Source organism: Lipophrys pholis, assembly GCF_963383615.2.
Source record: "Lipophrys pholis genome assembly, chromosome: 8".
In the NCBI taxonomy this organism is placed as follows: Eukaryota; Metazoa; Chordata; class Actinopteri; order Blenniiformes; family Blenniidae; genus Lipophrys; species Lipophrys pholis.
Window position 1 is genome coordinate 27594879 of NC_137630.1, and position 21252 is coordinate 27616130.

Consider the following 21252-nt stretch of genomic DNA (forward strand, 5'->3'; position numbering starts at 1 on the left):
AATGTGATCCAGACTCTTAAATGGCGACATTTATGTAGAGGGGGAAATAAAGGAGGGCCTGGGAACATTCAAGTTTCCTTCACATTAAGTGCCACTTCATTTCCTCATCCCATTCTATTCTTCTGAGAGCATTACCAGCGATTCAAAACATTCTCACATCATCATTTGCAAATAAAAGTGCATTTGCTAAGGTTTTTTTTTATTTCTTTTTTTTTATGACATAATAAACAGCATCATTCAAATCCCATGTCCCGTTTGCAAAATACAAGTGTTGTTTTGTAATTATTTTGCCTCCACTTCATTTTCCATCTGAATGTCACATGTGTTTTAAGAATCAGACCTTCTTTTTTTTTTTTTTTTGTCCAGTTACAGAAATCCATTTAAAGGATAAATTTCCATATGATGATTGCTCAATTTTGCATAAATTTGAGACCATAAGATGAGGCTGCTTTCATATTGACTCAGTATTACTGGAACGTTTTCTATCATCATTATTTTTGCCTCTCTCTCTCTATCTCCCTCCTCTGCCTCTCTTCCATTTTTCTTTCGCACACACATACACACAAATGCTATATAAAAACACACAAGCAGGAATATACATTCCTGTACAGTCTATACAATATGAAATCAAGTCATATTTCAAAATAGTGTCATCTGCTTAACATGTATTGTTTACAAATAAAGGAAAACAGGCAATTTTTTTTTGTTTGTTTGTTTTTTTTTTTTGTTTATGATACAAAGAAACCTGACACGCCCTAAATCAAGTCCAAAAAAAAAAATCAAGCATGTTAGGTGCTTCTGGGTTCACAACAGCTATTTAAATGTGTCCAAGGTTGTTGGGTCCACTTGATATTCTGCAGTCTTCTTTGAATTACATGAAAAGGCGTCCAGGGTGGTCTATCAATCCGTTCAGACCCTTTGAGTTCCTTGATGTGTTTCAGAGTTAGTAACGCTCTGATCAACACTTTCTATTCACAGTCCACGGCACATTTCTTTAAGGATTTCAAACCTCTCTGTGTCTGGGTTTTTTTTTTTTTTTTTTTTTTTTGTGCCTTATCTGACACAGAAGCTAAATCTCAGCTGAAAGCTCTGGGGCGTGTCCCTCTGAAATAAGGCAACAATATTTTAAAATGGCATCTGTCACACTTAGTTGGATCGGTGATTGTTGTGATATCCTATGCATTAATCATACAGTACATCATCAGAAATACAAACCATTAAAAGTGTTACCGGGGGCTTCGTTTGTCGCCTTGTCCCCAACTTTTGCAGCTGACACATCTATTCAAATATCAACATTCTTCGTACGGCGGCACTGTGCCTGCTTTTGTTAGCAAAAATTTGATTTTTGTTGTGCAAAACAACAAAACAGACACTGACGCTTATAATCAAGGTGCATTATGACACTTCTCCACATTTCTCTTTGAAACTTGAAACATTCCTCTGAGGGAGATCATTTCTCCTCACATGATGCAATAGGCCTCATCCTGGGGCAGGTGTTGTTTAGTCCTCCAGTAAGTCGGCAAATGAGCTCTCAGCACTTTCCTCAGGTCCTCATTGAGCAGGAGACAGAAGATGGGGTTGACCCCGGCCTGGGCAAAGCTCATCCACACCGTGATGGAAAGGTACCTGTGTGGGATGGTGCAGGACTTGACAAAGACCCTCCAGAAACACGCCACGATGTAAGGCGCCCAGAGGACCAGAAAGAGCAGGGTGATGGTGTAGAACATCCTGCCCAGTCGCCTCTCTGACCTCACTTCCTCCATCCCAAGCAGACGCCGGTGCTGATTGTGTAAATTCTGCCTGATGCCCAGCAGGGTGGGTGGCATGGGCCCACGACCGAACCCGGCAATCCAGTTAGCTGCAGCTTGGCCCGTGGCCCCAGGACCGTGGAAGGTCCAGTTCTGGCTGATAGCCGGCACCAGCTGGACGGGTTTCATCTTGCGGTGCCGATACTCGAACAGCAGCAGCTTGGCGTAGAAACCGTGGGTAGCCAGGACAACCACGGCCAGCATGAGCATGAAACCCAGGGTGTCGTTGGTCTTCAGGTAGCGGTGTTCAAAAATGCACTGATCCTCATCGCGGATGAACTTGTAAGTCCCCACGTCAAAGACGGGCGGGAACGCCATCGCGACAGCCAGAGTCCACACCATGCAGATGATGGCGGCGCAGGTCCAAATGGTCATGCGTTTGGCGTAGAATCGGTGGTGGGCAATGGCAAGGTAACGAGTGACGGCCACACAGAAGAGCATGAAGGCAGCATGAAAACAAAACAGCACAGCCATAAAAGCCACAACTTTACAACTCAAGGCACTGTAAGTCCATGCCGAGCTGTTGTGGACAGAAACCAGCACAAAGGGGAAGCAGGCAGCAGAGCGAACTGCATCGGCCAGGCACAGGTCCAGGAGAAAGAAATAGGGAGCCTTATGGAGCGTCCTGTCTCGCAGGACCAGCAGGGAGACCAATAGGTTGCCGACAAGGCTGACACAGATGATCAACCCCAAGAAGACCAGCTTAAAGTAGGCAGACACATCTGTGGCAGAGATTCCTCCACCGTTGCCATCACTGCTGCTGCTGCTGCTGCTGCCGCCTCTTGACAGTCCACTCTGTGAAGCCAGCACGGCCAGCAAACTGCCGGGGCCATCGATGGCAAAGCTCTGGTTAGCCATTCTACCTATCGCCTTCCCGGAGAGAGCCTGCCCCGTTTGGGCCCTTTTTTGAACAGTTCTGTTCCTCCTACAGCCGCCTTCACCCACGGCTCTCTCGTTTCTACAAGGAGAGGCCGTAAGGATCTTTTCTACATGACAGAATCATCTTTTCTCTTTTTCCACAACCTCACCACCTGTGAACAGAGACACACAGTTTTAAAGAATGAATATAAAAACAAGATGTCTGACCTGCTTCCCTGTTGAAAGAGATTGAACCAAACACAATTCTCCTGCTGGTCTACCCTTGTGCTGGTCTGACGCTAGCCTATCATGGTCTGCGGTGGTTTCTGCTGGTCCACTTTAGTCTGGTTTATGCTAGTCCAAGGAGGTTTGTGCTGGTTTATGCCAAATCATTCTGCTCTTGTGATGGTCTATTCTGGTTTCTGCAGGCCTCAACCTGGTTCATATTGGGCTTTTCTGGGGTGTGTTGGTCTGTGCTGATCTATGGTGGTCTGATGTCAGTCAATGCTGGACTACAGCAGTCTATGTCGCTAGCTTCTGGCTTACCTGACTTTATGTTGGCACTATTCTCTGCTTGTCTGATGCTGGTCTGGTCTTAATTCTGCTCGTTTATGTTGTTTTATGTCTGTCTGCTGTTGGTATATTATCGTCTGGTGTTGGTCTTTGCCTAACTACGTTGGTCCATGTTGACTTATACCTCTCTATGTTTGGTCAGACGGTGGTATATGTTGGCTTATGCTGATCTATACTGGACTGGTCTAACACGGGTCTATACTGCCCTGGTGCTGGATTCCACTGTTCTGGTTCTAGTTTATGCAGGTCTATATAATTTTATACTGGCATGACATTGACCTATGTTAGTTTTGATGCTGGTGGTGCACTAGCTAAACCAGCATCAGGCCAGATGATTTTTTTAATTTCTTCAGTAGAGGCGTCCACTAAATTTAAAGAAAACATAGATTTGACACCATAACATACTATATATCTGCTGTGACGGGCAGCAAGGTAGAAATCAGTGCCTTCCTGTTCCTCTAAGGCTGGGATCAGATGAGCAGCTCTACAGCATGCCAGCTCCTTGGCTCTCTCAGTAATTACCTTGCCCGTTGCTAAGATACAACAGCTCACATACTTTGTGCAAGTGTGGGTGTTTGAGTGAATGCATGGGGGTGTACTGGGGGGGTGGGTGGAGGGGGGGGGGGGGGGTGGTGGTGGTGGAGCAGACACAGTACAACCAACACTGGGCATGTCCAACAAACAAATATGTTGTAAATGAGCATAGGACATTTTTATGTTTTCTCCCCACTGCTCGGTGCATACGTGCGCGTGTGCGTGACAGCCGTTTTAAAGAGCAGAGGGTGAATTCTATACTATTCACAGCACATACAAATAGGAGAATATAATGGCAGAGCAGGCAGCCATTTGGGTTTTTTTTTTTTTTACTGTCGGCCTGTGAGTGAACGGTGGTGTTTTACTCAACAGGAGGAGAAAATGATGGCTGTGATCACGACAGGCAGGCCTCAGTGTTGAATCGAGGCACCTGAAATCAGCCCAGACAGAAAACACAATCATTATGAGTATGGAAATTTGAATAGAAACCAAATTTAAGATCCGAAAAGCACATTTCTGGACAAGAGATGATGACAATACACAGTCGTGCTTGTCTGGGTGGGCCTTGTCTATGTAGGCCATGAAGCATAATATGATCTGCTGTAACTGTAAGCTTGTTTTTTTTTTTTTTTTCATCTTTTTTCAAACAGAGCAGCTCCTCTGCCACCTTGACAAAATATCATTTCACCTGATTAAATGCCTGCCATGTCAGCTAGGCCTGAAACACACAGGGTGGGGAGAAAAACAGATGAACAGGTGTCAAAATCACCTCTGCTGTGTTTTCGTGTGTGAGAGAGGGAAGAGAGAGGGGGGTGAGAGATGATGGGGTGAGGGGGTAGAGAGAGAGAGAGAGAGAGAGAGAGAGATGATAACCTACCTTTCATCCCTTCATTTTTTGGATGTGATCCTCCCTCACGGCAAAAACAAAAAAAAGATCCCAGTCGCTTTGTCTCACTGTTCGTCAAATGGAGAGAAAAGCACATAATAAAGCCTCATGCTCTGGCTGTGCTGTCGGGCTCAAACAACACCTGTTATGCATAAATCCAACGGCAAGGAACATGAGCAACCTATAATAAACATTAGGAGGAGAAAAATAAATAAATAAAAACCCGACGGAGGCTATCTAATAATCAACAGCTGATCAAACAATCCGGGATGGTCGATGTATAAGAGACAAGGGAGGATATGAGGAGAGAGAGAAAAAAAGGAAAAAACATCCACCGCCACCCTTTTTTTTTTTTTTTTTTTTTTTCTTTTTTTTTTTTACAGTCTCACAGAGCAGGATGTGTTCATCTGCTCGGAATATCATCCGAGAAAACACATTTTATGTTGCATCACGTCGAGAATGGCTTTCCAGCAGGCGACAAAACAAAACAAGGAAGAAGAAAAAAAAACATATCTTGTTCTCTTCGTATATCCAAATGATGTCAGATTCTCAATGCTTATAATAAAACCCACCCACAGACGATGGAGAGGAGAAAAAGATCGCGCATCCCCTAAATGAATCGTCTTGGCGTGTATATTGGCGAGTGGCAGCAGGACAATTAGTCCACACAGACAACAGCCTCGATACGTCTCTTTTCTCCATCTCTCTGTCAAAAAGATACTAAATCAATTTTTCTTTTTCTTTTTTTTTTTTTTTGAAAAGGCGATGTATTTACCCTGAACTCTTAATATGCAGTCTTTGTGTTGCTATCCAGCGAAGGTGGACTACATCTTAATGGTCCATATTTAAAAAAAATAATAAAAAAAAGCCTCCATGACAGAAGAAATACATTTTTTTCCTTCTTCTTTTTTTATGGGACAAATCCAGCGATGCCACACAGGATTTCACATCGTAGACGCTGTCGAGATCACGCTTTATATATATATTATTATATATTTAAAAAAAAACAAAAAACGACGGAAAAACAAATACAGCACGGCTGGATTAGGCGAATTATTCCTGAATAATCCCAATTATGGCTGCTTGCAAGGAGGCAGCTCGCACATTCGCGGAAACCGTCGGTTTTATTCGGAGAGAGAGGGAGAGGGAGGATGAGAGAGGGAGGAGGGAGGAGGAGGAGGGAGGAGGAGGAGGAGGAGGAGGCAGGCGGATCTGTGCAGTACTGTGGGCTATAACTTGAAAGTGATGTTTTATTCTAACCATCTTCTCTGGCATCATGTGTGACGCGTCTGTTTTCTCCGGTTGCGGACACGGAGAGCAGCTCCAGCTGTCTTCCATTGGTCTCCTGCCCTCAGTGACAGGCAGGGCCGACTGGACCCGACTGGACCCGAACGGACCCGAATGCACCCGACGTGACACGAACAGGCCCGACAGGGCCGCACACAGAGACTCGAGGGCCTCAACACACGTACTCAACCCCGGCCCGCCTCACTTTAACAGACACCGACTCAAAAATGACATTACATATAGCTTTATTATGCTGAAATTCTAGAATAAGACTAATAATAACTTTTTGTGTGAGTTCGTCCGTTGTTCTTCAATTCCTCAGTTTCATTGTGTTTCCTCCTATTTCTCCAATCCAGCGTTGCCGGTAATAATCAGCTAATCCCAGCCAATCAAGTTTGAGGCTTGTTTAATGCTTGACGTGTCCGCAAGGTCCTCCCAGACAAATTACGTCGTTTTTGCAGCCATACGTCGTCATGTAGCCCTTCTCAAGCAAGGAAAGGGAAATTTATTTAAGGAGCACCGTTCAGGCACAAGGAAATTCACAGTGCTTGACAACGGCCCTGTTAACTTTTGTCTTGTCTGGATGTCCATTTATAGGTCAACGGTCCATTGACAGAAACAAGGAAAGAAAGAAAGACAAACCATAACACACTTACATTCATACCTGCTTGCAATTGATCCATCCATCCATCCATCCATCCATCCACCCACCCATCCATCCATCCGTCCATGATCATGACCCCATTTATACGTTTCCATTGAAAATGCAAAGTTTTTGCGTTTTCGTTTCAGAAAAGGTTTTGCATTTTGACAGTGACGTTTTGAGAACAAGGCTTGTTTAGAAATGACAATGTTGTAGTTTTCCTATGGGGCCACTAGTGGGTGCTATTTCAAAATTGAAACCACTACTTGTTACTTGAATGCTTTACTTTAAGGTTGAGGCTACAATGTTGAACTGAGCTGCTTTTATTGTAATTTTAAGTCAGAGTACAAATTGTTCCCAGCTGTTCACAGATGTCAAGTATTGTTGCTACCAACAACCAATATATTACTTACTGACAGGATTTATTGATAAGTTTAGCATAAGGTTGTTTCAATCCCAGAGTATTTAAGCAAACAAGATGGATATTTCTTTTTAAAATACATATTTTAATCAATGTTGCTGCTGAAAGAAAAGGCAGTCAGTCACATGGTTTGTGACATAAATACATGTTTAAGAAAAATAAACACATTTTTTCTGTAACCCTAGGACTTGAGCAGGATCTACTTTTCAAAGTAGATAGTGGTTTCTGGCGAATAAATGTTGCAGCCACTAAAATGACAAGTTTGGTCTCAAGTTTAGCTTCCTAACCGCTGAGTCAGTAAACTAAAGGAAATTAACTTTAATACTCGCATCAGCTTCTAACCCAGCGATTAAAATCTAGTCTCACATTTGCCTGCATTCAGCGTCTCGACTGTGTAGCTGAAAAAGGTTCACCACTGGAAAAATGTGTAATACAACCCTTTAAAATCCTCAGCTCTGTGTTCGCCACAATTATTCATTTGATAGATTTAAGAGAGATGTGAACTTTCTTTCCATGTCTGAAATGAATACTGTGAGGTCGACTCCTTTAGCATTTAGATTCAGCAGTTAAAACACAAAATACATGAATTTATTTCGCGACAGCTTTTATTTGCCACCAATCAATAGTGTAAGATACTCACATTACTGTCATTAAAAGGTATTTTGGTATACTTTTAGCTTTTTTTTAATCTCATTATCTAACCAACTTTCGGTTTACTTTGCTACTTTTAAGATTGTAAGTTATTTAAATTCATAGTCAAACTCTGATCCAAAACAATTGCATTTATCTTGTTAACAGAGACAATATCTATCTCTCTACCTCTGTCTAGTGTAATCAGGTGATGTTTTGCTGAAATACACACTTTGAAAGTATACTGGGTACAGTAATACTGTGTATTTCTATAGAGCTAAATTGAATGAAAGGCCTGCTAGTGAAACTGCTAATGAATGCAGATGCAGTAACCAACACTTGGTCATTTTGTTGAGAGAAACATGAACACTTTCACTTGTAATCAAGTACACTTGAATCTCTGTAACTGTACTCCGTCTTCCTATCTCTGCAAAAGACAAACTAAAAGTGTCAATCGACTGCCACCCTACATCTCTTGCTGCTCACTTTAGTCTGAGCTGATTTATAAGGAGCTAAGTTACAGGAGAAACATTCTTTTCTATTCTTGAAAACAGCTGTGGAGACTCACTTACCTTTTGGTCTCGTGACTTACATACGAGTGTGACAGAGACAGACCCCGCCCCCCGATTCATTTATATCATAAGTAGTCTGAATGACAAATTAAATTCCTTAATCTCAATAGAAATTCCAAGAATAAAGGTTTTAAACTGTGTTAGCAATTGGAAATGGAGTTGTGAGAAAACTAAGAGCGTAATGACAGCAGTGATGGATCAGATAAAGCCGGCAAACACTTACAACGCTTTTTAAGTACGATGACATGCTGAAGGAGGGTACTGTCTTCCAGGATTTTTACCAGGGATTAATTTAAGTTCAAGCTCGTACTCAACTGTCTCTCGCGATGAATAAACTGTTCAAACGCATCAGCGGCCTCTCCGAGTGACAACACACGATTCAGAGAAGCAAGACGTACAGTACCTACTCCTTTTTACTGACGTTTGGTAATAATGTCACAACACTTACAGAATCCCTTTTGAAATCACCACTTACCAGGGCCTCGCCGTGGTGTAGATTGCTTAAAAAGGCAGTAATTATTTCAAAGTGAGCGCCCCGTTCTAAAATTCACACTGATTATCCTCCTTGGGTCAGTTTTAAGTCTGCTTAAATTTTTTAATACGCTCCACACAGAGGCTATGTGACCATCACACAAATGAATCACTCCCACCATTTTCCCTGCAGAAGTCTATGATTGTGCAAGTGTGCGCTGAGTAATAATTCAGTTTTAAGGCCAAACAGAGAAGACATATATATAATGCAGAGTATGCCCATCACTGGAAGATGAATGATGAGTTTGATAAAGTTAAGATGACATAAATCAAGAGAACACCGAGTTGTTTTTTGTTTGGTTTTTTTTAAACACCAAACATCAAATCTATTGCAAGTTTGATTAGAAATCTCTTGCAACATGTCGTCATTCATCATTTGAGATTTCTTGGGACGTTTCAAACACTGAGCTCATCTTCCAATGGCCTGTGTGCACTGCAAGACACCCCGACTTCAATGCAATGTGTGACCTTTGCCTGCTATCTGCAGCTCATGTTACACTCTGTATTTCCACTTCAAGCAAAGCTGAACGCCACCCCCAGTGACGGAGGCACCGAGGTCTCTGATGTTCTTTTAAAAAGGTGCGTCGGAGCCTCTAAAATAAAATAAAAAAAAATCCTCTGCTCCGTGTCATTACGGAGCATAAAACTGTCGCACGCATGATTCTCTCGCGGAGCGGATGAAAGGAAGCAGAAGAACACAAGAGACACGAAGGCTTACGGAGCACACCACCGTGTTTTAATGGCAATACCCTGCAAAAACTTTCATCACTTCAAACATGTCGTACAGTGCTGCCGCCTGGCTGTGAGGTTGTCAGACTAGTGTTACAAAAGTTCTGTGTTGTGCAACAACAACATGGGTTTACCACAAGTAGTAACAGGAAGACAAATAAAAGGTGTAGTGCTCGTCAACGCAGCAGGTGATTTCTAATAAACAACCATTTCTTGGATTGGGTTCAACTTGTTTTGTCCTTTAAGCAGCAACAATGTCAATCCTATCTTCATTAAGTATTAAGGCAAAATGCTACACATTGCCATGTTTTGTAATTTGTAAACAACTTCAGTAAGAATGAATCTCTTTATTTTCCCCCACTACATTTGTATTGCGCTCAAGACATAAAACACGTGGAATTCACAAAGCTTAAACTCATGGCAGTCTTGGCTACGTAGAGTCTATGTAGGTCTGATTGAAGCAGTCAGAATAGAACACCACAGACGTCAATTATACTAGACGAGGGAATAATAGACCATTTACAAGACATTTTTCATGACGCGTGTTTCTAAAGTCAGCACAATGTTGGTGTAGAAATGGGTTGATTACTATTCAATGGCAAACGGTTAATTTCCTAAATGCCTTAAATACTCTTATTTTGCATAAAAATAATTTTCTATGGGAGACTCGTGTGCTTCTTCTGGAATCATGACAAGGCACTTAACTGGAAAACAGAGCAGGATAAACCTTTGGGGCAGAATCACAAACGGTGCAAAACCAAAAGTAGTCCGATGAAGAAGAGGGCGCTGGGTTCCTGCAACACTATGGAGAGAGACACGACTCCGCTCATAAAGACGGCAGTTGGCATCAGATCCCTGCTTATGTCATGCTCGGACTGGGCCTCGGAGACGTCAGACTGCACGTTTGGTGCAGTCTCTATTAATGTGCCAGGGGAAGCATGGGGAGCGTTTTCCTTCTCTTCCCGGGGCGAGGCGGACCAGGGAGCTAAGCTTCGGCTCACCTCTGTGACACCTGCGCTCAGCGGGGGGTTTTCCGTGAGCTCAGGTGATGGCGGAGCTTCGTCTTCCGCTCCCACAGGTGCCTCGGTGTCCGCCATGAGACTGAGGCAAGGGAGTGTCGACGTACTGCCTTCCTGATGTGCTGCAGACTTGGTGGGACTCTTTGATATTTCTTCTGATCGTTTACCCGGAGCCGCTGCGACCGTTTGCTCACAGTCTGCAGTCGAGCTGACAGACGGGACGCGTTCGGCCGGCAGCTCAAGGCCGGACTGACCGACCGATTTCTCAGTTGATCCAACCTCTCCGGTCGTTGACCACAGATTCTTCGAGGTAAGAAGCAAGGTGGTAGAGTCTTCTGAGGCAGAGGTCTCATCACTGTCCGGCCGCCAGTCGTCTGATCGAGTCGTCGGCTCTGGTTGTGGAGGAGGAGTCGAGGCGCTCGGCGGCGCAGCGGGACTATTGTCTATGTGCTGCTCTGACGTTTGGTTCCCTAATTCACAGTGGAGTCTGGGTAAAGGCCGTGACTTATTTGGCTGCAATGATGCACTAGCACAGAGTACAGAGGATGAATTGGACTGAGGTGTCGTTTCGGAAGACGCACAAGAAGATCGTTCACCTGGGGGTACAGTGTGAGCGGACAGCGTGCCATCGGCAGATGGAGGCTCTTGGTTGGGTGGGACAGGAGGACCAGGTGGGTGAGCTGTAATCTGTTGAAGTAAAGCAGCGAGACAACAGTGACAGCGAGGAGAGTGTAAAGACAAAGGGTGGAAAGATTTGTGTTGCACACAGGAGGGACAAAAAGCATTTCAGTGCATACTAATGCTTTTCTATAAAATGGACCACATGCTGACGTTGTAACTCTGGAAATGCAAACAAAACATGAGCAGTTATGACAAGACGGACAACAAATGTCAAAATCTTCAGGTTAACAATGTCATGACTACCAAAGGGTAAAGACTAAAGACTTATTAAAATGAGAGAAGAACACACAAGCTGATATTTTAGCCTCAAGTTTACCCAATGAACTGATTTGCACCGAATCAACCGCGCAGTGATTTTCCTTTAAGCAGCATAAACTGGAACTAATGCCCCCCACCCCCCACCTCCAAAAGTATTTTCATTTCATTTTATTCAAGAAAGGAAAACAGCCAATAAAGTAGCAAAGCGCCGTGGCTCTTATGAGGCGGCTGTCACAAACACCCAAGGTCATATCAAGATGAAGACATTACAATGTAAAACATAAAGGCAGAAAAGAAAAACTGCACTCAGGAGAACAAATGCAGGAGCAACACACGTAAAACACAAACAACTGCAAGATTGAGCATGTCGGTGTCAGGCAGGAGAAGACGGATAGATTAGAACTATAACATATAGAGTACTGTATTCTTGAGAAAAATACAAAAGTACACTCTGGGAGAAAAACAGTTTAACAAGCATTAATCAACTGTGCACATAACCTTTTTTTTGGTTTTTAGAAACTATTTTTCTTCTTTAGCTTGACTCAAAAGAATCTTTTCTACCAAATCAATAAAAAAAAACGACTCTGTGGCAACGCAATGTTTTCCAGGAAGCTTTTTGTGAACCAAACTTTAGTGCAGAGTAAAACACTCAGCAAGCGATTCACTAGAAATATGGGTACAGGCAGAGGCGTTTGCCCCTGAATTATGCCCCCCCCCCAAAAAAAATACAATTTGACTACATGAAGTCAATTAAACCTTTACGGTAGAGAAAACCGCTTTCGCCGTCAGTAGTTACTTCTTTCACCTTTAATATTAATACTCTACCAAGAGGAAAACGGATGCATCTGATTCCTGACATGACATAAACATGGATAAGAGCCTGCCTGACAGATACATTCATGCATCAGTGACATCGTCATGTTAAGACGTAAAACATCGTATGAGACAGACTCTGGGTCGTCTGAGGTAGTTGTGTCAGTGCTGCATCAAACACATGTAACCTCGATGTGATAACACTCATTATCCTAATTGCGAGACGCCTGAAGAAAGAAAACAAGGCGCCAGACTGTAGCAGAGAATGTAGTGCTTTTTTCCCCCCCAATTATTATCACCAGACATGTTCGATCGTTCATTAAGGTCATGTCCGTTAATAAAATCATGTCTTTCAATCCTCACTACATTCTGGCCTCTTACAGAGTCACAGGGAGTGCTGCAATCACAAAAACTAGTTTATTCATTTATGCAAATTCAACATTTCAAACGGTTGTTCAACTTTTTTAGCAAATTTTTTCCCCTGACAAACACAAATGGGGAGATTTACAGAAAAGTTGATTTTGTCCATCAAGATAGAAGCAGATTTACTGTAATGTAACCGTTTTGTTTTGTTTTACTTTCTACACTGTGATAGCAACACTGAATGAGTCTCAGTAACAATTTCATAAAAATACAACATAAACATTAATTCCCCCAAAAATTGAGAACATACAAGGCATCAGACGAGACTACACATGGTGTGAAATATATTAGTGTTCAGAATTACTTAAAAACTTTAAAAAAAAAAAAAGGACATTGTGACTTGAAGTGCACAAACTTGACCAGCATGCGTTATGAGATGAAAACAACGAGATGCTGACAGAGGAAGTACGTCACGTACAGTGCTCGTGCTACAACGTGGAGAAGCGAGACATTACCTAAGTTGTTGCCGAAGCTTCAATGAGCTGTGAACAATATAAAGAACCAAGCCAATAATGATAAGCTTTAAAAGTCCAACAGGAACATTTCTCACGTTTCTTGGGTTCGTGACTCGTGTGACGGGGAGGAAGCGCCGAGTCTGCTTACCTGTTACACGTCAACAACCGCATGCAGATTTCGATTTGAGCCGAACCCAATGGGTGAATTTTCTAGATGCGCGTCATCATTTGGCATTTCAATTCACGGGAGAGTAATCCAAATCATGAAGCACCATTTCAAGTTTTCTACAGAACAGAAAGTTCACCAGGCCACCGAGTCGCTTATGATTTACTCTCACCTCGACATCGATCTCTGGTTGTATGATGACTGGACACACAGCTTTGGGCCGGATCAGTCCCTCGTTGGAGCGCTCGGCTTGTTCTGAAAATGTTAAAATGGGGAAACATAAGCAGTGAAATCCTGATTAGTTTGAAAAGAGAATAAGAAAACACTGGCAGCATTTTGTTCCCATCTAAATAATATAAAACCACCTGAACAGGAATACTTTTGACGTCTCAGTGATTTATGCAACTTTATATTTTGTGTATTGAAATGTGTTTGAGCATCTTTTATTTGGTGGTTTTATTGCCTTATGTGTCAATAAAATAAGCAACTTAAGCAGAGTTTACTTGGTAGATGACAAACTGGAGTTGGTCGATGATGCACACTTCAGATTGTACGATATAAATTAGATACTTTACTCACACTCCCTAAAAACATACTTATTCTTTTAACTTGTCTTCATGTTTCCTCACGTTCATGACACAAATTAAAAAAAATGGTAAACCTGAGATCCTTTATTGTGCAGTTATCAGTTTATCTCCTTTCTTTATTAACTACATCTTGTGTTGGATGGTTGGTTGGTTGAATTAACGTGATGGCAGACTTCAAATTATCATTGCAGTCATCTACACACTGGAATTGTGGGCATCTACAGTAAATGGTAATTACATGGGACTATGGTAACTGCACTTTTGGAGTTTAGCCGATGACATAAATTAGAATCTGTTCCACCACTTTGAACCGTCGTGGATTTAATCTGCCTCTCTTAGCAAGTCCTTGAACTTTATAAATGTGTACAACTAAATCTCCTGGGCGCCCTTCAACTGAACTCATCAACTACACATCTTAACACCGCGTATAAGGGCCCATTATATTAATATTACTTTAGGGCTTCCTTTGTTCAGGTGGTAAAATTATACGACCATGGGGATTCTTTTGTACAAAAGCTTTTATTTTGTACCTTGTTCCTTTTCTGGCTCTTCCTCTGAATCTGTGTCAAATTGCATGCTGAAAGAAAGTCAAAGACATTTGAGTTAAGAGGAAATATCACAACAAAACCATTTAATAATAGTACACACCTAAGAATGCATGACATGACTGCACACGCCGAGACCGTATGTACAGATACCAACACTGTGATAATGATGTGACAACCGAGGCTCCATAACGCGCATTGAAAATGCAGAGCGAGTAAACAGTGCTGATCTGAATGAACCGTGGGGAGGTGCGCGAGGTGAGGCCTATTAAAGAAAGACGGTAAAGTGAGACGAGGCTGAACAGCGGGAGGGTGAATTTATAGCCTCATCTTTTAGTTCTCCGACAGTTTGGTGTTTTCATCTCATTTTGTGCTTTAAAAGCCAAATTTGAGCCGGCTGACCGACGCAGTGGTGTTTTATCTGTGAAAAGAAGTCTGGCTCCACCATTTTCAGCTAAAAAAAAAAAGAATTGCGAGTTGAAAAGGTGCAAATTATAAAAGGAAAGAAATATTTGCGGTATGGGTCACCACCTGTTTGGGATAATTACACCTATTAATCGCCATTGCTGTTCAGCTGCTGATGTGCTGAGCGAGTTGTTTTGAATCAAACATCACTCCTCCTCCTTTTTATTTTTTTTTAAACAATTATTGTTGCTATTGTAAATGCTGCACAGCCTGTCTAGTCAGGCTTGTCTTTTAAAACCAAAAGCCTCAGCAATGACCCGTTTCATTGGATTGTTCGTTAAAGGCGAGGTGGCAAATTGCCAAGCAAGATTTTGTTGACTAAGGCTAAATGGAGGCACAACAATTTAAGCAAGCAGCAGCTTCATATTTTCCTAATGGAAAGTTTTTAAGTGTAAAACGGAACAATGGAGAAATTAATTCCCGGAGTAAGATCACTATTGTAAATACCTTTCCTGGTTACATGATCAGGGCCCCTCTGACATTAATGGCAGGAGCTTAAAATGATGATGGATCACAGTGAGGAGGTACGTCTGTCGAAAGGGGGATTATGCAACATTGCCAAGAGTCCCGTGAAGGATGCCAAAGAAAGTAAAGGTCAAGAGGCGTGATTAGCATGTGACAAGAGCTACTGAAGCTATTTGTGCTGCTCGTGCTTCGTGCACTTCCACCTTCATATCAAAGGGGCAGAATTAAAAACAGACCATGTTTTGATACAGATGTTTGCACTTGGTGATGTGAAAGCCTTTTGGAAAGCACAGCCCGGTCACTTCACGAGGCATTTGACCTTTGTCGTCACCCGCACAGTGAGGTATTGACAGTGATAATTAAACGCTAGGGCTCCAGTACAGACGTGTTGGAGACGTCTCACAGCAGCTCGAAATTATTTGGGTTGGAGAATTCCTCATGTTTTTCCCCATTGTGAGGTATTACTGCCAACAGCTCTTGTCATAAAGCGCGCTACTCTTTAAATTTGCAAAGTCTTCATACGTAGTCTGCAACTGTTTTAAGTGTTAAACTTCTGGTCTATAATTTCAACAACGCATCATTGCACTTCCGTTAAATTGAATATAAGATATTAATAATTTTATCTTAATTTCTGCCTGAGAATTAAAAAGAAAAAAAAAAGATCATGCAGAGAAACTTATTTTTCCTGTTGCTGTGTTCACATCAAAGCGCTCCGTCATCCTTCCAAGACAGGACACACTCGCCACCAAAAACAGAGCTTCCGGTGTACGATTAGGACAAACGCGAGAGTTTTAAGTTTAATAGAGACACAGCTAACATAAGCTATTCTGCAGATCTGCATGCACTCTGACATCACAACAAGACACGTGTTACATTCACATGTTCTCCCTTTACATGCCGACCAAAAACATGCATTTCAGGTTACGTGGTGATTCCCAGACTGTATGAGTAGATACGAGTGTGGTGACTCTCCCTCTCAGGATGTCCTCTGCCTTCACCTATAATCTGCTCGGATGCAAGTTATTCTCCAAACTTACAAGAATATCAATCAATACCGTAATTTCTATTCTATTCTAAACTTTACTTAGCCTTGATCTCAATATGGTCCAGATAACAATAAATAACTAGACTCCAGCATGTGCAAATTGACATGTAAATAGCTGAAAAGGATCCAGGACCGAGCAGTTTATAGTGATGAGCCTACACTGCATTGAAATAGACAGCTGTGCTTGATGTCAGTACATTTAATAGTGACTGCACCACTTTATTCTGTTATATCTGCATTTACTTGGTGTGACTATGTTTTAACTAAACCCAATCAGCACAAACTACCTTGCGTGTAATTAATATAAAGAGACGTTAAATACAATTTAGCGTCTAGACGTGCCTTCATGCCGTGATTACCTTTCCACCCACTGGCTGTCTTATTTATATGTTAAAAAGTACCTAATCAATCTGTAATGGCTGTTATGGAGACACTCGTACACTCTCTGCTCTTCAAACTTCTCATTTGCAATCAGTGACTCATCCATCCAAACTGCCCACCTGCCTGCCCCCTTTCCTACTTCCAAACAGCTGCAGCAGCGAAGGCCTACATGACAACTGCATTGCTTTATGCCTGGTTTACTCCTTTTATAGAGCCCGTCAAGCTCGGGGACCTTTGCTCACTATCTTCTCTCTCCATTACAGAGCATTGCGAGACTCATCGCACACTTTCATGATGATGCTATGATAAATCGTGGGATTAGCCGACTTTAATAGAGTACAGAAGAATGCAAAGTAGCCCGTGTGTCGTTCCTCTAATTACACAAGGGACAGAAGCCAATTTATTTCTTTGAAATTACTTTGGCCTCCCTTGTGACCGCGATAGGAAAGGTCAGAGTTAGATCTTAGTGCGGGGGGGGGGGAAACGACAGGGCTGAAAATGACACCTGCCCTTTGACTATTTTGATCGTCTCACACACCACTGGGAGATTGGCATTCTGCGTGGGGCGTGCACTCTCTCTAAAAAAGACCTGTCCCATATCTCGCTGCAGAAGCTGCTCACAACAGATTGTGCAGAGCGGAGGCAGTCATAGAAAACCTACGCCAACTAAACAGCTTTTGACACTACCCTCATGTCTCAATCTTGCCACAGACTGTGTAACTCTGCTCAGGAACACCTCAGACTGGAGTTCCTGCTGCGCTCACTGCAGTATCCGGGCAGAACCGCTGAATGAAGCCAAATCTTTATTTCAGACACAAAACCTCACAGAGAATTAGTAGGCAAGTATAGCTCTGTGGCTGCTGCGCCGCTTCTGTGTCTCAGTTACATCTATCTCTGTCTCCTATGAGTTCAATGTGAAACTTACCCCCATAATGAGACCATTCTGATCCCCCCCCCCCCCATCAGCCTTTACATTTCAACCTCCTGTCTGATCGTGTGTATCCCTCCCCCATCTTTGTCTTCCAGAGCAGCCTTACTCCACTGAGGTATGGACGACACTAGACAGCTGGAGGTGTGCCGTCACATCTGGTACCAAGACATGAACAGAAAATCCTTTAAGTCCTGTTGTAAATTGGAAGGTGAAGTGTCTATTGGGCTACATGCATCAATCAGCCCAGGCTGCCAGTTAACCGCTTTTGATGGAGCTCCGTCGCCACGTTCAACTGCAATTTGGTAGATTCTTCTAACCTTCTGCTCAAACCTTATTTTTACGTGAACTTTAAAGACAAAATATTTATTTTATGAATAACACATTCCACTAACAGCTGTCATGCTAAAGAAATAATCAATGTCACTCATTTTACCCGTGACCATGATGGCATCAGGTTGCAATTTATTTTATCTCCTACTTTGGAGCCAAATCTGAGCATCCTAAAGTCCATCTAAGTACAAACAGCTTGCATTGTGTTGGCTTAAGTTTGACCAACAATAAAAAAGCTGGCCTGTCTGCAGTTACCAGTGAGTTATCAAATCTTTGTCAGACAGAAAACACACTGCACACACAAGTTAAGTGTTGTAGGTGTGATGTACCTGTAACTTTTGGGAGGTTTCAGGATGCCTCTTATGTGCTGCGTGTCCACTTTAGTCTGAGCTGTGTCATCTTCATAGGACAGGAGCAGAGTTACCACGTAATTCATAGAGGAGTTATTGGCCCAGTAATCGCCATCGGAGGTTTCATAGCGGACCACAAACTCAATGCGAGAGCCGTGCGTGATGTAAGGTGGTGCGAAGGACAGCTTGAAGGAGAACTGGTCAGTGCTCCCATCATGGGATCCCTGGACATACTCTGCTGGGTGGTCAAAGTAAGTCACCCAGCCGTCCATGGTGGATCTGATGTAAACTGATTTGTGGAAGGAGACGTTTAGGACCCGTATTAACCCACTCACTGCCAGTGGCTCGTTCTCTACGGCAGACATCTGCTCGACCTCCACTTGGCGAGCCTGCACAGCCTGCAGCAGGGCACTGTCGGTGGGCGCACGGAACTCTGGGAGCACAGTGTAGGTCGGCTCCCGCTCGGGTTTCCTGTACTTTGCCTCCTCTTCCTCCCACCTGGCGCTCACCTCTTCATCATCCGAGTCGAAGGCTACAAATTCCTTCACATCCACCAGGTCCCCACCTGTTGTGTCGGCAAATAGCACCTTCTTCCCGGCCGCGATGCCCAAGTGGCTCCGGATGTACTCTGCGTTCTCGTCGATGATGGACTGGCCTCTCTTCCTGGGCACCGGCGAGCACCGCGGGATGAGGCGCACGTTCTCGGTGTCATCCTCCTCGTCGTCATCGTCGTTCTCCACCGGTGACCTGCCCTCCGCCTCCTCGCCTGACTTGCCGGTTTTGATCGTGCGAAAGAGGCCCTCTTGGCCCGGGATGGTTAGAAAGGACATTTTTGCACAAACGGAGCCGTGCGCTGCAGCGCGTGCATATGGCGTCTCCAAAAGAATCTCACTACCAAACACTCATGCTGCGCGCAATGTTCATCCAGCGCTACGTCCCCGCGTTACGCACGGAGCTTCTCTTCCCCGACAGCGCGTGGCGTTAAATGTCAGCCATGGGAAGCCTGCCTTCGCTGCCAGCCCTTGTGATATGTGTATCCCCCTGGTTTTGCATGACTTTATGCATCGCAGTTTGGCCGCAGTAGCGGAAGAAGCAGCAGCGTCTAATTTTAGCACTGACCTACCGTGCACCCAGTGAGTTTTTTTGACTTGGTATAATCCTGCGACTCCCCCTCGATAGACTTGTTTGGTTCGTGCTGGCTGAACGCCCACTGCTGCTGGGACAGGAGATGAAATTATTTTCACTTCAACTAATTGCCATGATGTATGAAAAAGAAAATAAAAAACAACAACATGTCGCATGGCTATCTATCGAAACTGAAAGTATAATCAAGTACTTGTTATCTTTTTTTCTTCCTTCTTCCTGGGAGAGACTCCAAGCACCTCTGCTGGCAGCCTATTTATCACAGGCTTCTTTTTTATTATAGGTCACATTTGTTTACTGTTGCTGCAGTTCGATTATAGCGCCCTGATGAAAGTTTAGTCATCCAGCACCTTCCTGTGTGTGAACAGATGTCATTGTATTACGCAGTATTTCAGCTGTAACCTTCAACGATCCCCTATTTAAAAGAACACTCCAGTAAAACTGATCCCAGCATAAACATTTTAGAATATGTGGGTTTTTATAGGGACTTGCCTTTCCAGGAGGATATTCTAGATGGGAGTTAACACACCTAGTATAATGATTAGATAAAAATCTCCTTTGCTTTCTATTATTTATATTAACCTGCTCAAGCAGAAAAGTGGTAAACCTGCCACAGTTCACTTCCTGCAGATAATTAACTTGTCACCTCAGCCAATTCCTGCAGGTGAAGCCTGCAGTCTGTAGCCATCTGTGATTAATTACTAATTTCCCCTATCTTCCCTTACACATTCCAGAGGAGCAATGGAAATTGAACAATTGGTTAAATTTCACTCCTACATGTAAAAGCACGTTTGTTAAAATGAACAGAGTGTAAAGCACAGTTGACAGCATTCATTTGCAGGTCAAAGTAGATATTCTGTTTCATTTCGCAGTGTGAAATATCTACTTCAAAGTACATTCCTCAGTGTAGAAAACGGCGTGTATATTTGCATGGAGAACAAATGTGGATTTAAAATAGCAACTTCATGGAATAAAAGCATATTGGCTACAAAACGTGGATGAAAAAGAAATTCTCATTCCGAGCAGTCTCAGTATTTTAAAAGTAGTTTATAAACTTATCTTATTAAAAACAAATGTTCAAAATACAAATGAATTATAGTAACACAAATGTATGCAATTTGCTATTTCAACCCCTGGTAAAAAAAAAAAGCAGTTAAAATGTAAAAATACACGGTTGTATTTTCTTACATGGAGGATTTCTTCAAGACTCCATTTGCTGTGGGTTTTTTTTTTGCTTCTTTCTGTATACATGATTCTCACATAATGCATGCTTAGTGGCATCATCCACCCATCCATCTTCTACACCACTTTATCTAATTTAGGGTCAAGAAGCGCAGAAGCCAATCCCAGTTAACTAGTTATATATAAGTGAAGGCAGGTTACACATTAAACAGACAGACGATTGCACACGTTCACAATCACAACTACGGTTAATTTACAATAAACAGATGACCTGAAGTGCATGTTTGAGACTGTGGAAGGAAACCCAGGCAAGGGGAGAATATCCAAACTCCACAAACAGGTCCTGGACTGGAATTGAAACACAGGTAACTGTGGGCCTAAAGCACAAGCCATTACATCACTGTGTGTGTGCTTGGTAGTCCTTTGTTCAAACACGTGACAAAGAAAATACTCTGAGAACTCTGTTACGAACACTTTAAACATGTGATGCAGTACATCACAACACTCTGCCATAAATTCTGATTTCACAAATGTAATGATG

The 21252-nt window shown here is 42.8% G+C and overlaps 2 protein-coding genes across 9 annotated transcripts; both read right to left on the reverse strand.

Moving 5' to 3' along the window:
• Positions 1-366: 366 nt before the first annotated feature.
• LOC308112942 (putative G-protein coupled receptor 173) lies at positions 367-5319 on the reverse strand. Of its 2 annotated transcripts, XM_080468777.1 has the most exons (3): positions 4651-4759; positions 4144-4203; positions 367-2839 (listed from the first exon to the last, which is right to left on the reverse strand). In XM_080468777.1, exon 3 carries the CDS (start codon positions 2664-2666, stop codon positions 1461-1463), a length of 1206 nt encoding a protein of 401 aa, XP_080324903.1. In that variant the 5' UTR covers positions 2667-2839; positions 4144-4203; positions 4651-4759; the 3' UTR covers positions 367-1460. The 2 variants fall into 2 exon arrangements, with proteins under 2 accessions (XP_080324903.1, XP_080324904.1); XM_080468778.1 differs by lacking the exon at positions 4144-4203 and having other exon boundaries at positions 4651-5319.
• Positions 5320-9446: 4127 nt separating this feature from the next.
• Positions 9447-19727, reverse strand: LOC308113989 (protein phosphatase 1 regulatory subunit 3A). Of its 7 annotated transcripts, none has more exons than XR_013935586.1 (6): positions 18366-19468; positions 14405-14451; positions 13460-13542; positions 13122-13148; positions 11088-11178; positions 9453-11017 (listed from the first exon to the last, which is right to left on the reverse strand). XR_013935586.1 is itself a non-coding variant. In XM_080470597.1 (5 exons), exons 1-5 carry the CDS (start codon positions 19214-19216, stop codon positions 10213-10215), a joined length of 1836 nt encoding a protein of 611 aa, XP_080326723.1. In that variant the 5' UTR covers positions 19217-19468; the 3' UTR covers positions 9453-10212. The 7 variants fall into 7 exon arrangements, 5 of the variants coding, with proteins under 5 accessions (XP_080326722.1, XP_080326723.1, XP_080326724.1 ...); XR_013935587.1 differs by having other exon boundaries at positions 9455-10961; positions 18366-19490; XM_080470597.1 differs by lacking the exon at positions 13122-13148 and having other exon boundaries at positions 9453-10961; positions 11073-11178.
• Positions 19728-21252: the final 1525 nt, after the last annotated feature.